Below are 16,475 nucleotides of genomic sequence, written 5' to 3'. Positions count from 1 at the left end.
CCCCCCCACGGGGGGGGGGGGGGGAGGGAGCGAGCGGCTGCGTGGTGCTGAGTTGCCAGCCAGGTTAAACCACGACATGGTAGAGTCCCAGCTCTAGACAACACGGCCTAGGAAAAGACACCCTAAGTTACCTGCACATTGGCGAAGTCCACCCGATTGAGATCGCTGAGCATCTGGTTTATCTGGGAAGTGTTCTGCAGCACCGCACGGGCGGCCTGAGCCAGGTGGTTCAGGGATGTGTATCTCCGCAACGTCTGCGCAAAGGCACTCACTACCCCGACCTGCAACACAGCACATGGGGCACCGTCAGCAGGAGGCCACGGGGCTGGAAGGCAAAGTCTTCCCAAGGCTGAGCTCAAGCACACAGCACCCATCAGCTGGGGTAACCTGCACAGTCCCACCCACGCTGCTGCCCAAAGCACACGCGAGTGCTCCAGCGCAGCACTTCTGCAGCATCTTTTGCACCTTGCAAACCAGCCCCTGCATTTCTTTTCTTTAAACCAACAGGTTTTCATGCTCTGCCTCCAGCAGAGACCAGCAAGGTAAGAACATGCTGCTAGAGTCCATGGCTTTAGGTGAGGGGGAGTAGCAGCCTTAGGCTCAGTCTCTGCAATTCCCTTCCGTCCGTGAGGTGTCCTGCACCTTCTAGTAGGACAGCTTCATCCCAGTGCAGAGATTTCCTTCCAGAGAGCTTTATCTGCAATTTCAGGACATGGGAACAGCTCGATGGACAGAGCACCATCAGCTTCCAGTACAAAGGAATTGCCCTACCTGTCCTCCCACTCCTTGCTGATTTTGGTTCATAATTATCCATTACATCGTGCTAGTCTGGAGTACACGCGGCCAAAGCCCACCAGTGATTTCCAATCACTGTGGAAAACTGCAACACGCACACATGCCCACTCAGTTCATACCCCTGAGCTGCACCGTGCTCCCTCTGCTTACCTTGGTCTGGACAATCTGGGGGGGAAATTCACTCATTGCGTTCATCAGCCACCCTTCCAAACTCTTGGCAAAATTACGAATGGCCTGTGTAAGTGTGCCTGCAAAGAAGTCTGTAGAGTTAGAAAGGCTGCTCCATATCATCTTTGGACCCAACTTTCTAGCTGAGGACTGCGGTGGAAAGCACAGCCTCTGATCTGTTAGCTGTGATCTTGATTTAGCTGGGTCCTGAGATGCACTCAGACTATCTTATCTTACCTTATTCTTACTCTTATTCTTATTCTTAGAATCATAGAATGTTTTGGGTTGGAAGGGACCCTAGAGGTCATCTAGTCCAACCCCCCTGCAGTGAGCAGGGACACCGCTAACTAGATCAGGTTGCTCAGAGCCCCGTCCAACCTGGCCTTGAATGCTTCTTGTTCTTATCCTTGTTCTTGTTCTTATTTTCTTATTCTTATTCTTTCTTATCCTTTTCTTATTCATGATCCTTCTGAGCATTTCCCAAATGTTGAAATATGCTCTTTAAAGCCACACATGTGCCCCAGCTTGTAGACTGACAACAGCAGCTCAGAGGGACACGGCTTGCCAGTACTGCTCAGCCCAGCCGATGGCCTCAGGGAGTCTGACACACACGCTTCACTGAGGAGCCAAATCAGAGGGAAAACCCTCGATATCCCATCACTAAACTCCCCAAAAAAAAGTTGACCCCAAATTTCCAGGTGCAGTAGGGGACAGCATGGCCCTACATAAACAAAGATATGATCTCCAAGGATTAGCCATGCTTACTTGTGCATTAAGATTATGCTTTTACCTTAACTCCTAGCCAGAGTCAGGAGATGCGATATGCAATAAACCAAATTTTAAAAAGCAGGGAATTTCCACAGAGTACCATTGATGCAGAGCAATGCTGCAGGAGAAATATTGCTGTCGCCGTATTTTGGCTTGTATTCAAAACAAAAACCTCTAAATCAGCTTCTACAAGGGAAACTTTTGCGGCAAGTGGTAGCCAGACTGAATCATGGATCGCCTTTTGTCAGACACAACATCCCATACTCAGCCCAGCAAGGAGCAGGAGCTGAGCAGGAGCCAGGACCACCCGTGTCCTCCCGACCACGCCGCAGGATACTCACTGGGCACCGGTCTGAGCACGTCTGGGATGAGAATCTCCACCAGGGCCTGGTACAAGATGTGATCGCAGCTTCTCATCCATTTGAGGATGGGTTCGTATTTGCACAGAGTGATCAGCTTATGTTTTGGGAGAGTGCCTTCGTGCTCTTCATCGCTGTGGGAGGAGGAGGAAGGAGGCAGTGTTAGCAGCACGTTTGCATTCGGTGCATTCACCCTTCCTTTCAATTTCTAACCCTGGTTTTCAGCAGAAAAAAGCCTTTCATGTTTCTTTCAAAAGGAAATGTTTGATCGTTTGTCCAAGTCTTCCCTGACGCTGCAAGCGCCTCTCTGGCCGTGGGGTCAGAGCTCTGACCACATTTTTCCTCAAATTCATATCTCCTGGTGCTTGGCCTTCACTTCTTTGGGTTCATGTGTACTTTAGCACAGTCATTTCAGCAACAAAGGCTTAGCTATTTCCAAACCCTTCACGCCTCTCTCCCCTGCTCCAAACATCCTCAGCTGTCGCAGCAGGGACAAAATGTTTGCAGCAAATGGTTTTTGAGCCAGTACTGAGAGATCCTACAAGTGGTTTTGAGGTGTTTAACGCCTCATTTTTTCAGAAGGAAAAAGATTTGGTGCTTTTATGAGAAGGGAGCATATTGTCTCTAACTGAATGAAGTCAATGAAGCTTGCGTTATTTTTGCTTTATACATGTAAGGAAACTTTTTCTGCATGATTAAGGCATAAGATATTTGGTTAAACAGCAAGCAGAGAAGAGGGAAGCCTTAATGCAATGCCAGAGCATCAAAGCAGAGCTGCTAAGACACTACGCTGGGAACTGGGAATCTGCAAGGGACTATCCCCGTGCCTTACATCGAAACCGTTAAAGCCAAGCCTTGGCCATACCATAAGGAGGAGGTACTTATAGCCTCTGCCTGAGCGCTTTTTGTAAACGAACTCCACAGGCGTACTCCTAGAACACTCACATGGAGAAAGTGGCCATCAAGGATCTGACCTTTCTGTTAAGTGGAACCGTATTCTGCATTTTCTCATGCTTTCATTGCCACTTTGATAATATTTTGCTTTTATATTTGTATATAAATAAAGCAGGGGGAGGGAGTGCTTTATTTACCTAGCGTGATCATTAGCAGCGGTATGGAGAGCTACGAGAGCGCGCAGCCTTGGCTCAGACAGAGCCCTGCAGAAACGCTGTCTCCAGTATCCAGGGAGCCTATCTGCTGTGGCAATATGCCTGGGGGATATACCCCTAAGTAAAGGAGATTTTGAAACAGTCAGGCAAAGCCACAGTGGTTCTTTGTGGGAAAACATCCACTCGGTAAAATCTACTGAGGACAACAGGGCCGTATTCTACAGATTATTATGGGGTATTTGCTTATTACTCAAACTTTTACCATTTTTCTTCTGAATATAAAATGTCAGTATCAGAAGTCCTTATAGAATCTGTAGAAGTGGACAGTACAGACTTCTAATACAGATTTTAACAAGAAACTTTCATCTTTTCAATTTTCTCTATTTTCACTGATTTCCATTCCCTTGGCTCTTGGCCGCAGACCAAGTTGGTAAACGCAAAAAGGGTGAAGAAAAGGCAGTAACAAAGAGCCAGGCAGGAGTACAAAGATCGGAGCAGCTTCGTTTGCCATCATCTGCCTCAAAACACGAGGCACTTGAAGATTTGGATAGCCACCCAAAGAAGTGAGTCAGTCTAGAGGTCACTAAAACCTGAGCCTGAGATGTCACTCGAGACCGATACCGAATGACAGGGAATCGTTACTGTCTGCTCCCGCTGACCGTTTACAAAAGCATCGTCCCGTTCGCATCCATCCAAACGCTCTCTGCATTTTGGATTCACACTTGTTACGGGGGGGCGGAAGGCACATAGATGTACACCATCAGAGCAGATGCTTTCCTCGGAGGTCTGAATTTGGCACGGTCATTACGGTATTAAACACTTCCGACACTCTTTGTAACGATGCTGTGGGGAATTAAATACTTCCAAGCCCTACGAAACGCTCAAAATGCCTAATGAAGCTGAAAATACTTCATGCATTTTTAAAAGATAAAATACCACCAAAAAAAGGATCATTCAGAAATAATGAAAGCACAGCGGTGTACCTGGCCGGCAGGGTGGTAGAGCCATCACTAGATGGTGTTTTAGGACTCCAGAAGGATTGCCACAGTTTCTCAATATAATGAAATTGAAGATTCATTACGACATCCAAAGTCGCCTAACAACAACGAACACAACTTGTTAGCTGCTCTGCTAGCATCCTGTCACACAGTGTAAGCATAAATTTCAGGTGCTGCCATTTAGGTTAAATAATTTACAAGAAAAGTAACAGAAAGGGCGTTGTTTTAATAATCAACATAACATAAAACAGGTCACGCAATGAAAAAATGACAATATTTGAGTTGCAATACCTAGCAAATCAAGCATTCCCTATTATATTCTAGCTTTTCCCAAGAGCAGGCTATGAGATGAGCACATGAATTATGTCCCACATCAATTAATAAATCAGTTGAAAATATGCCAAATAATCACCTCGCAGTGTCGCCTGTAAAGAAGCTGCAGAGTTTTCACATCATTCATGGTGAACCCTTCTTGTAGGAGGACGTTACCTAGGTCAGGGGCTGGGAACTCGGGAAAGACGTGGGTTACATCTAGGGAAAAATGATTGGGAAAGATGGTGAGAATTAGGAGCACTCAGCTACGCAGGACTACAGATGACTGCAAGGTGCTGCTGTCGCTGGTGGCATCTTCCGTGTTTCAACTGGGGATAAAACAGAAGAAATGAGACCGATAATCTGGTACTTTCCCCATGCTTTCATGCTGCTATACTGGGCAAAAAGTGAACAACCACAGCCCATGTGATTCAGTGTGGAAAGGAAAATGTTTTCTTTCTCTCTGTTACAAAAGAAACAAGAACACATTGCCGTCATCTCCTGCGCTTCCTATTAGATTTTCTCTGAAGCCTGAAAAATGTCTCTCTGGTATTTTGAGAGTACAATGGAAAATATAATTGGGCAGCAGACGTATCAGGAGCAATTGTACTTCAGAGAAGGCTCAGAGCTGGCCAGGATTTGGTATCTCTACAGGAGATGACGGAGACATGTACATCCACGACCAGCAAAGCCAGAGAGCTTGTCTCCCGAGGAGAAGGTCCGTGAGGATCGTCTGCATCGGACGCATATTGCAGCCTTTGCAATGAAGAGAATCGCCCTTCTCCCCCTGGCTGCCTGTCTTAGCAAGGCTCTTCAGGACCTTCCATCTAATTTGGATAAAACCAGGCACGTTAAAAACACGCTTAGAGGGAACCGACAGACCTGATGGTATGAGGAAGAAGCCTTCCTGTGGGTATGGCAGTTAGCAAATAAACTTAGCAAGTGTGACATTACCAGAGCTCTCTGGAATATATACTATATATAAAGTAGATATGTAACTGTGGATTTATCAGAAAAGCAAACAAATGCCGACAGATGGGGCTTGCTGGGCAAGACCTTCCTTCCTCTTACAGTTATAAGCCTAGACGTGAGATATCGAACGCATTAAAGCAGTCTCCTCACCTATGAATTGCTGATGATGTTGACTTTGAGCAGCAACTGATTGCTCCGGCGTAGTGTGGGGGTTACTGTTGGACCCGCTCTCTGCCACGCCATCCATCTTCTGCGCAGGTCTGTACCTAAATTTAGAGCGTGGCTTGGGATTTACGCAGGCACGAGCAAACACGTATACGTTATTTGCAACCCTGGTCATGCAGACTTTTGTTTTATATGTAATACATGAGGTTTCATTGAAGGCCAGCGTTTTGGGGGGTGACGACTTATATCATCTACACAAGTGGAGGGGAAAAATGAGAACCTTCTTTTGTAAAGCACTCCTCAAGACAGAATTAAAGGGGTTAAGAAGTTTGCCCAAGGTGACACCAAAAAAAGAAAAAGAAAATGAGAAGCAGAGCTGGAGCGGGTGCCAGAGCACAGACTCTCAGTCTCGGGAGCTGACTTTTGCATTTACTTTCTGTTTAGAAGCTGGAGAAATAAATTCTTCTGCTCCTTCTTCACTCCAGCAAGAACCAGAAGTGTCCGTGCTTCCAGGAGACAATTCCAAATTCCTTTGCACATTGTATTTTATATTCAGAATTACTCACACACAAGACTAACCACAGCACTATTTAACTTGCAGTATTGCACAAAAGAAAAAAAACAAACAAAACCCCCCCAAACCCCACCCAAGCACAACACAAGCCCTCAAGTCCTCTACACTGATTTGGCACAAGTAACTCCATAGCTGAGGTCCTAAAACCGTTCAGTCAGGCAGTGAGAAGCGGCACGTACGGTGGCATCCTCTGCAGCAGCCGGCTGAATCAAGCCACTGGCAAACAGAATAAATGCCGGATAAATGCCGTTTCATAGACTCATAGAATGGTTTAAGCTGGAAGGGACCTGTAAAGGACACCCAGTCCCACCCTTGACACGAGCAGGGGCATCTTCCACTTGAGCAGGGTGCTCAGAGCCCCCTCCAACCTGGCCTTGAATGTTTCCACAGACCAGAATTGGGTTTGGACCCTTCCACTACTCAGAGCAGCCGGCGACTTGCAGTCTCCTCTTCCACAGCTCAGCTCTGGCACTTCAGCAACACTCGGGTTTGAACTGTCCCAACACGCTCCCTTTGGTCCCAAGCCAAGCCAAGTCCCAAGATGGGGTCTGCAGCTTTCTTTGTGCAAAGACCCTTGCCCGTGGCAGTGTTGGGGACACCTCTAGCAAGCTCCAAGAAACTGAGAGCACCTACCTTTGCTTCTGGTGGATGGGCTGCTGCCTCATTGCCATGTACTGGGCGTCCTCCTGCAAACGGTTCAGCGGAGACTCTGGTTTTAGACGGATCCCGTAATAATGATATTTGGAGTTTCCCCTGGAAGTATCAGTGTAAGCTGGTCAATGGAAGGGACATCGTAGCCCTGCAATTTACTCCTAGGCTTGTTTTGACAATACACCCTACTTCTTACAGCACACGTCGGTTTGCTGCCAAGCGCTCTTTGAATGGCTGAACTAATGAACTAATGAATGCCATCATCCCCTATAAAATTTAAAACCACGTGTCGCAAAGTTCAGTGACATCCACATTTAAAACCCAGCAAGGTTTGTTCCAAGTAACCCATGGTAACTGGAGAAGAAGAGACAAGTGCTACAATACAAAGCATTATTAAACAGAATGACAGACAGACCTCAGGGGACACTTTGCTATTTGATGAGGGTTTAAGGATTTGGTTTTTCCACAAAAACAAACTTCCATCTTTATCTAGACTTGGATAAAACAAGCCTGACTGAATAGTCAACTACAATAAGAAAAATGTCTCTCTGTTGCCAGCACTTTCACAGCAACAGCAACAGGCTTTGATGTGGCTTTGCTCTTGGAGTTGCTCATTTTTGTAGTTTTTGTAAAAAAATGAAAGCTTTCTGCAAGCAAACCAGGCTGTAATTATTTTTCCTTTGCTGGTCAGTAAAGCTGCTGTGATGCTCCTCAGGCGAATGCCTTTCCCTCACATTAGACAGATGTCTCAGTTCAAGTTTTTCCACCAAACTGAAATTTTTCAATCCCCAAGCGTCGGCGTTTGGGAGCGAGAAGGACAATTATGCAGCCATGGATACATGATGACAGTATCTCCAGCTTGGCTTTGGCCAATTTGGTGCTAACAACAGTTGAGCTGAGTCCTCAGTGGGAGAGGAGACCAAGCCAGGGGAGCAGCAGCGGGGTCTCCAGAGCCCTCTTATTGGGGTTGCTTAAAATCCATCTGCTGTGTCACTCCGACAGGGTCTGGAGGCGCCTTAAATCCAATGATGCTTCCCGTTGGAAAATTACATAGAGAAATTCAGGAGAGGAATATTTGTCAATGAATTAACCCTTTCCTCCTTGTTGGGGGAGTTTTCTCCTTTCAAGGGGACGGTTGAATCATACAGTCTTTTTCACTGAACCGAAGGGGTTTACATACACTGAGTGCTCAGGTATGGGGAACACTTCAGCCACGTCTTAAGTATTTTAAGTGCCTGCAAATTAAATAACAGCTACATTTATAATCTAAATGAATAAGAAAATAACAGTGGACAGCTATTTCCATGTTTATTGAGGTTTACTGTATCCTTTCCAGCCTGCACATTTGCAATTTTAAGTGGTTTTTTTCCTTGTTTGTTTTTTCTTTAATCCTTGATAGGATTAAAAGAATTTCTCTCCTCTTGAGAAATTTACTTCAGAGCTCTTGCACTTGAACCAACGTACAGAAACCCAAACTCTCCCCTGTTCTTCCTACGACCGCTGCCTCCACGTTCCAGCTGTGGAATGCCCTGGACACATCTGGTTTTGTTCTCATTTTGAAGCCCAAATAGCTAAGCTGGAATTTTACTATAAAATCTTACACAATCAGAACAATCGCTGTTTCTCTAGTGTATCGGCTACTTTATTTAAATTAGAAGCTGGGATGAAATGCAAACTCAGCTGTGCAAGCTGTGCAGATACTTTGGATGCTCCCTTGAAGGACACCTATGTAATTACAGCAATTACCCTTTCTTATGTTACGCTTCTGTTGTAACATCATACGGATCTTTGATGTTTTAAAAGAAAAAGTTTGTCACAAGATTCAGCTTGCCACTTTGGGAATTTAAGAAATAAGCCGTTTACATCTGTACAGCTTGTCTGCATCAAAGATGTGGGCACGGGTTCTGTTCTCATCTGTGATGGAGGAACTTTACCGGACCCAGAGGGAGAAATTGATTCACTGCATCAGAATTTTGGGCTCTGCAGCTGACAGCAGCAATTGTGAAGATCGTAGAATCACAGAATCCAAGCATGGCAGGGGTTGGAAGGGACTTCTGCAGCTCTTCCTGGGCCAGGGCTCGGGCACCCTCACAGTCAACAAGTTCTTCCTCCCGTTCAACTGGAACCTCTTCTGCTTCAGGTTGTGCCCATGGCCCCTTGTCCTGGAGCTGGGCACCGCTGAGAAGAGTCTGGCTCTGTCCTCGTGACCCCCACCCTTGAGATATTTGTACGTGTTGATGAGATCCCCTCTCAGCCAAGCCCAGCTCCCTCAGCCTTTCCTCGTAGAGGAGATGCTCCAGTCCCCCCATCATCCTTGTTGCTCTCCCTCTGAACTCTCTCTAGGTGTTCCTCATCTTTCTTGAACCGGGGAGCCCAGAACTGGACCCAGTGCTCCAGGTGGGGTCTCAGCAGGGCAGAGCAGAGGGGGAGGAGAACCTCCTGGCCATACTCCTCTTAGTTACTTCATCTTTTTGAGACAGGAATGGAATGAGAAGAAGCCTAGGTTCAAACAGAACATACCTAGGCTCCTCAGGAAATGGACTGAGACCAAATTCCACTGTGTGGCTGGACAAGACATCGTCACCAGAGACCTGGAGCGTGTCTGAAATTAACTGCATTGTCAAGCCTCTCACGCTGCTGATTCATGGTGAGAAAGCAGCTTTGCCTCACGACACACAGAAATTACTTCTGCGTTTCAGAATAGCAATTTTTTTTCCCACAGGATCAGAGTTGGTTGTTTCTGTAAATCTTGGAAGGAAGACCTGTCCCTGCTAAATGATGCTCAGTAGGTTCTCAGTACGCATGAGAGAAGTTGTAGGAGCTTGGGGTTTTTTTGTTCAAATGCAGATTCACACCAACCTGGTTCCCAGGCGGCGAGTCCTCAGCCCCATGAACACCGACCGGATCAGTTTTCCGAAGGAAGCGGCGTTCACTGGATCCAGTTTGTGCTCCTGGCAGTGCCGCAGGTAATGGTTGTAGAGAGAGCTCCTGGGAAGGCTGACACCTTCCGCCGTCTCGTAGTTGTCCAACAACCACTGGAGCTTTATGTATGGAAAACATAAATAAAGAACACATGAAAGTCTAAAGAGGGCTGGAACCGGCTGCGGACAACAATGTCAATGCTTAAATGTCACAGAATCATAGAATCATAGAGTGTTTTGGGTTGGAAGGGACCCCTAGAGGTCACCTAGTCCGATCCCCCTGCAGTGAGCTCATGAGAGCCCATGTGACATTGACTTCAAGAGAACTAGTTAATTCATATAAGTTAATTTATATAACTTAGGTCAGCTGCATTTTTATGAAAGTAAAAGGACCCCCAGCCCAAAGCTAATAACCCAACAAAAACACTGTCAGATTCTGCGAGGGCATTAAACATGTTCCGCCTGCCATCTCAGTGTCCACCTCGGATTCAGATGAATTCCTGCAGAACCAAAATAAAGCTCATGTTTTTAAGAACTCATGTTTTTCAAGAATAAAGATGTTAAGATACTGCCCAAGAGGAATAAAATTTAGGCAAACTAAATAGCCTGCAAAGGCTTTATTAATTTGAAGATTGGCATGTCTGCAACTGTTCACTTACCAATAAAATTAATGGTTACCAAAGCAACCTCAAAAATCTGAGGGCTTCCATCTATTTTTCCAAATTTACTGTCTGAACTTCTTCTGACATTTCTGTCGATTACAGTTTGCAATTACATATAAATTATTTATACCCAGCTGGTCTGAAAGGGCAGGCCCGGCACACAGTGTCAGCACAGGACACAGCAAAAAGACAAACCCCCCAATCTCCTTTAATTGGCTAAATGACTTCAGCATCAAGAAAATAAGTGTTATATTAAGTGATTTTTGAAGGAACTGGATGTACAAATGGAGTAAAATCGGTAGGTTTGGTAAGATCCCCTTCGTTGTCATTAGGGAGATTTGGGATTAACATTTTCAAGATTTTCCTCTCCATCCAGACCTCCATCCCTGCATGCCCAGGAGGCATGGCTCCACCAGAAGCAGCTGCATTTGTACCGGATCAGTGGCAAAACAGGTTATGGATGCCAAAATATTACCCGCATCATCTCCTTACGACAAATAGTTCAAGCACGTACTGTAGTTAAGCACAAACTTAAGTCTAGAAATCAGTGGGATTTAACCATGCACAAGCTGGCCTATGCTTAAATCCTCTCCACTCGGACTCCCGTATCCAGCTCTTTTCCACCATTTTCTCTTGGTGAAGCTTTGGGGTCCCAATTCACCACTATACTTGAGTTTTATATCAGTAACTCAGTGAAAATACAACCTGAAGTGTGCAATGACACCTCCGACGCCTCACTCCACTGAGTTATTTTCGGTTTCTGCATTTCATAACCAACTTTGCTCTCACACAAAGGCTTTTCAGCACCTACGAGTGTATGTTCTGTGGTAATCATTCACACATCCAAATTTAAACTTCTGCTACATAAAACGAGCTGAATCCAAAGCTCTACAGTTAAAAACTATTTCATTCATTAGTTGGGTTTGATCCAATGCAACCACAAGTTCAAATGATAGGATCCATCACTTTTGGTGGCCTTTGGAGCAGACCAGGGGCTGCCACAGCTGGAAGAAGGAAAACCTCTTGGCCATTTTCCCTTCTGTCTTGCTTTTCACAGAGCTGCTTGCCACCTTCCCACCTTCCTTCAGTTACACCTCACCTAAGACACTCTTCGCTGTGTTCTTCCAGGGACAAACGTCTTTCTGACCTCCAAACCCTACAGTCCTAAGAGGTGGTGTTTGCTAATGATCCACGTCCCTTCGTGCTCTCATCTGCAGAAAAGACATCCCGGGGAAGCCCCGAAAGCCGTTCGGTAGCCCTGAGCCTCCCCCACCCATTAAGCTCTAACAAAAGTGGCCCCCGGTGTTTTTGACATAAAAGACCAGCAGGAGCTCAGTTTTTCAGTAGTCCACATCTGTGCTAATTTGGCCCATCCCCTGTATTTAAAAGATTAATGGTTAAGAAGGCTCTTTTTTCTTTTTTTTAACCATTTATTTTATTTATCCTATGGAAGATACTGAATGCGGATCAGCTATTTATTTTCCAAACCTGTTCTAATCCCAAGCCTTACAAAAACAATAAAAGTTGCATGTTACTACGGAAAATTCAGGTATAGGTAAAACCCTTTAATTTAAATTTGATCCTGGACATTTTTAGTCTAATCCCAGATATTCCCTTCATCTTCCAGCTTTCCTTTTCTGCAAGGGTCTCTTTATATTCCTTTAAACGTTACAGAGTTTCACAACATAAGCTCCCACTCCTGAATTAGAAATCTATTACGAAACACACAAAAGAGCTGAAAAAAAAATTTGTCAGAATATAAATCATTTTCAAAACATGATTTTCACTCTGCCTGCATTAGTAGTAACAAACCGGGCACTTAAAATGAGAGCATGAAAGATTCATTCCATTTGTATCCCTTATTCTGTTTACTTTTTGAATTTTGCTCAGTTGTGACAATGACAAGATATTCTACAGCTTCATTCCTGTTTATACCACGATCAGGTTCCAATAAAATCGCTCCGCAGCCATATGCTGCTTTGTTACGGGCACTACAGGGGAACATTTCAATTTCCTTTCTACTTTATTCCTATTGACTCTTTGTTTTGATTTAAAAAAAGAAAAATCTTTAGCAAAAACCTTGTCCTTGTTTGATTCAAGGATGGCTCTTTAAGGATGGACAAAGCGACACACAGGGCTGCCTGAGAAAAGAAACCCCCCTTTTTTTTCTGAAGGTTCAGGTTTGGAGAGGTTTTCTTACGGGAACTTCTAGGAAAAAGAAACCAATGAAGACACACATTTGTGGTTCATATTTAAGGTGTTTTTATCTGAACTAAGAGGAGCAGGTTCCTAAGTCCCCCCTCAGTCCAGCTCAGAGTTAGGACTGACCCTGGACCACCCACGTGCTGCCGAGCATCCCGAGCTCAGCGATGGGGAGAAACGCTTCCCTTGCGCCAGGGGTTCCCTGCTCAACCCCACCAATCTTTTGCAATTAAAGTTTCATCAAAACCTGTGTATTTTCCTGAAAAATCTCTTTTCTAGAACGAGTGCCTGTCAGCTCTGGTCCCTTGCATCGATAAGCCCCAAGCCATCCATGTACATGAGCCTTTCTCCACTGAGCAGGAGATTCACCCTTCATTAACTCGTTACATTCCTCCCCTGGCCAAGGGAGAATTATTCCCTTTAACAGTTTTCCTACTTCTCTGTTCAATCTCATTTTAGGTTCACCCACAGGGAAGAAGGCCAATGTTTTTTGGGGAGTTATTTTGGGGGGTTTTGGGGTTTTGTTTTACAGGCAGTGACAAAAAAATACATTTTCCCCCTGCTCCTATAAGTGCTCTGCATATCCAGGAGCCGCAGGGCCTCAGGCTGGTTATAGCATCCAGCTTCTTCCTTATGGGCCCAGCTTCAGGCATTCATGCACAAAAATTGCAGTCATTTTTCTCCGATTTCTTTGCATCATCTGCAAGCTCATAATTGGCAAAGTAGTAATGCTCTGACCCAGCGACTCGAGTACACTGGTGAGCACAGCTTTTTTGGTAACAGCAATAGATTGACATAATTTCATTAGAAACATCAGGGGCCACTGGGGTATTAACATTAGCTGAGACTTCCAAATTTGATCTTTCAAGTGCACTTAAATAACCTCTGAGAGAGTCTTTGAAGCTAAATTATCAAGTGTGGCTCCATTTCACATTGCCTTTTACACAGTACTGTGTAAAAATTTCCCTCTTGACTGAGATACCTTTAGTTTTCCTTTTTTTTAAAAAAAAAAAATAAAAACACAAGGATTCCTGGCATGAAATATCTGCTGACGGCAACAAAATAAACCATTATTGCAAGAATTTACAGATTTGCAAAATGTGAAATTTAAAACGAGGGACAGAACACAATGAAAAACTCTGCAACCTTAAGGCAAAAAGCAATTAAGTCACAACTAAGAGTGCAATTACATTATCTCACAAATTCCTCGGCTACTAGCTTTTGTCAAGTTCAGATTTTGCTTTCAGCCTTGACAAACCACAGTCAGCTGCTGCTTCGCTTTCTGGTTCTTGTGAGCAAGCCTGGCAATATTGTGTGTCAGTCACACAAGCATTTGGGATAGGGAATCCTCTGTCCGTTTTTTTGGTTTGTTTTTTTTTAAACAGAAAGAGGTGGGAAGCGCAACATCCCAGACGGCAGAAACCCTTGTAACACAGCACGAGATGGGGAAGGTGTGCAGAGAGGTTCGGCGCTGCACGCTCATCGGCCGTCCCATACACTGCAGTTGGGAGCAACCTCTGGCAGTCTCCAGGCGGTCGCTGCCCCATCCCTGGGAACACCCAAGGCCAGGCTGGAGGGGGCTCTGAGCACCCTGCTCAAGGGGAAGATGCCCCTGCTCATGGCAGGGGGTGGGACTGGGTGGCCTTTACAGGTCCCTTCCCACCCAAACCATTTGATGATGATTCTATGATTCCAGTCCAGCCTCCTACTCAAATCAGGGCTCACTTCCAAGGAGGGGTCAGGTCCAGTCAATGGCTCATTCAGTCGAGTCCTGAGAACCTCCTACAAACCTCCTCGCAGCCTCCCTGGGCAGCAGCACCACCCTTCCTCCAGCTCTGGAAAGGGATTGCCTGACCGGGTTCTGCAACGTGCTGCGTTTCCTACAGGCACTGCTCGTACCATCACCTCCTCGTTATTCCCACGTGTCCGCAGACATCGCTCCATGCTCCGGGAAGGCAGAGCAAGGACACTGGAGGTTCACAGGGCAGCAAGGGCCCCGCAAGTTTCCTTGGCTCAGGCTCTGTGCTTTGGCAATTACCCTGGAGCTGCTCAGGGCAGCACGTTGCTTTTGCCTGGGCCGACATCTTCAGCAGGGAGGAGCAGGGAGCTGATGTGCACACACATGCTCAGGAGGTAGTTTATTTGCTTTAGAATTTGTAAAAAAAAATTAAGCCTTATGCCAAACTATGAATTGTCACCTAAGAAGGGAGACTCTAAGTTCTTCACTTCTACCCTGCAGACAGATCCTTCCCCTGGGGAAGATCTGATGGGAGGCTGGATCAGGACCCAACTCTTTTCTATCTTTGCTTTCTTTCCTCTGCCCTTTTCCTGCCTTTTTTCAAACCTCCTTCAATACCACCCCATCCTGCTCTGCTCTGTCCCTTTCTGCACTGGGTCAAACAAGAAAAACTCTGCAGAGGCAACATTATCCCTGGACAAATCTGCACAGCGCTCGGGGCACAGCACAGGCGTGCGAGCACGGCCACAGCCTGGGACAGGAGGGATGCACAGAGATGCTCAGAACAGAAACTACCAGCCCGATTCTGCAGGTTTATGTTTCCCCAACTACAACAAGGAACCTTCAATTTCTGGAAGCTGAAATAAGGATCGAGCTTAGCCAGGAGCCCTGGTTTGGAGCTCGACATCAGCTTAAGAGAATCAGACCGTTAGGTTTAATGTTCCTTTCATTTTCTCAGGCTATTTCTCTAGGGTGAAGAGGGCAAAGATTTTTTTTTCAGGACCTAAGAACGACAACAGATCTGCCCCCAAATACAAAGCAAAAGGAAATCTGTTAGGATAAATAAGTACCACTTTGTGTACTGTGATTTATCGGTGCAGAACATGCTTCAGCCTAATCCAGAACACAATGAAGTCAAGGCAAGTCCACCGACTTCAACAGGACTTGAATTAGACCCTTCAAATCTCACACGGGCATGTGCTCACCGTTAAGCATTACTGCCTGGGAGCCATAAACCATGATGCAGAAGGCCCAGTAGAATAGTGGGAACTTTACACAAAGCAGGGAAATGGTTGGCACAGCGAGAAGAGAGAGGTCTAGCACATGGATTTAGCGTAGCATTGTAACAGTGATGGTCTTCCTGAGGCACAGAGAAAGGCAATAAAAGCATTCACAGGAGCAGGCTTTTGGTACGCGCCATCTAAGGGATATCTGTCGTGATTCACGCCAAGTTATTGCTGTAGAATTGCAAGTTATTTTCCAGCCATTTTTCAATTCCAGTGAAAGGAAAGAACTTCCTCAAATGTGTTTATCTAATTGCCAGCAATTTCCATTGCAAGGCAGATGAAAGAAATAAACACAGGGTAGAAGCAGTTAACAGAATCCAGAGCATCTCATAAACAAACATTCATCTCATGGCACTTCTTGCAGATTCTTGTTTCTTGGGAATGGGCTGCTTTGGGCAGCACAGCTGAATCACAGGCTGCTTTGAGTGGCTCGTGCTGTTGAATACACCAAAGAGCTACGGATAATGCTCCTACCAAAGCAGGAAAAAGGTTGTAAATTCTGATTGCAACTTACATGGCTGTTGAGCAAATTGGTTTTGTGTGATGTAATCCCTTCATTTTTTTGTAGATTTTCAATCGCCATTTCAAGCTAAAGAAAATGTGCACAGGGAAAAAAAAAAAAAGGAAAAAAGAAAAAGAAAGGAAATCAGATAGTTAGCAACAGCCAGGATTATTATTTCTTTATTAATATTTGAATGATTAATGCTTTATATCAACAAGCTTGTGAAAAAGATGCAAATAGATGAGGCACAGTCCTTATGGGATGAAGCTGCAGAGATGTTATTGTATGGCATG

The 16,475-nt window shown here is 45.3% G+C and overlaps 1 protein-coding gene across 1 annotated transcript in view; it reads right to left on the bottom strand.

Annotated features, from left to right (window-relative positions):
- The window catches only part of RFX2 (regulatory factor X2), a 32,286-nt gene that overhangs the window by 5,429 nt on the left and 10,382 nt on the right, over positions 1-16,475 (bottom strand). The window contains 9 exon segments of the mRNA XM_009636678.2: positions 132-281; positions 946-1,043; positions 2,073-2,224; positions 4,183-4,295; positions 4,610-4,728; positions 5,632-5,747; positions 6,854-6,973; positions 9,731-9,912; positions 16,195-16,269. Coding sequence (XP_009634973.2) covers positions 132-281; positions 946-1,043; positions 2,073-2,224; positions 4,183-4,295; positions 4,610-4,728; positions 5,632-5,747; positions 6,854-6,973; positions 9,731-9,912; positions 16,195-16,269 — 1,125 coding nt within the window.

Source organism: Egretta garzetta, unplaced genomic scaffold, assembly GCF_000687185.1.
Source record: "Egretta garzetta isolate BGI_Z169 unplaced genomic scaffold, ASM68718v1 scaffold4, whole genome shotgun sequence".
In the NCBI taxonomy this organism is placed as follows: Eukaryota; Metazoa; Chordata; class Aves; order Pelecaniformes; family Ardeidae; genus Egretta; species Egretta garzetta.
This window is presented reverse-complemented; position numbering and strand designations above follow the sequence as displayed.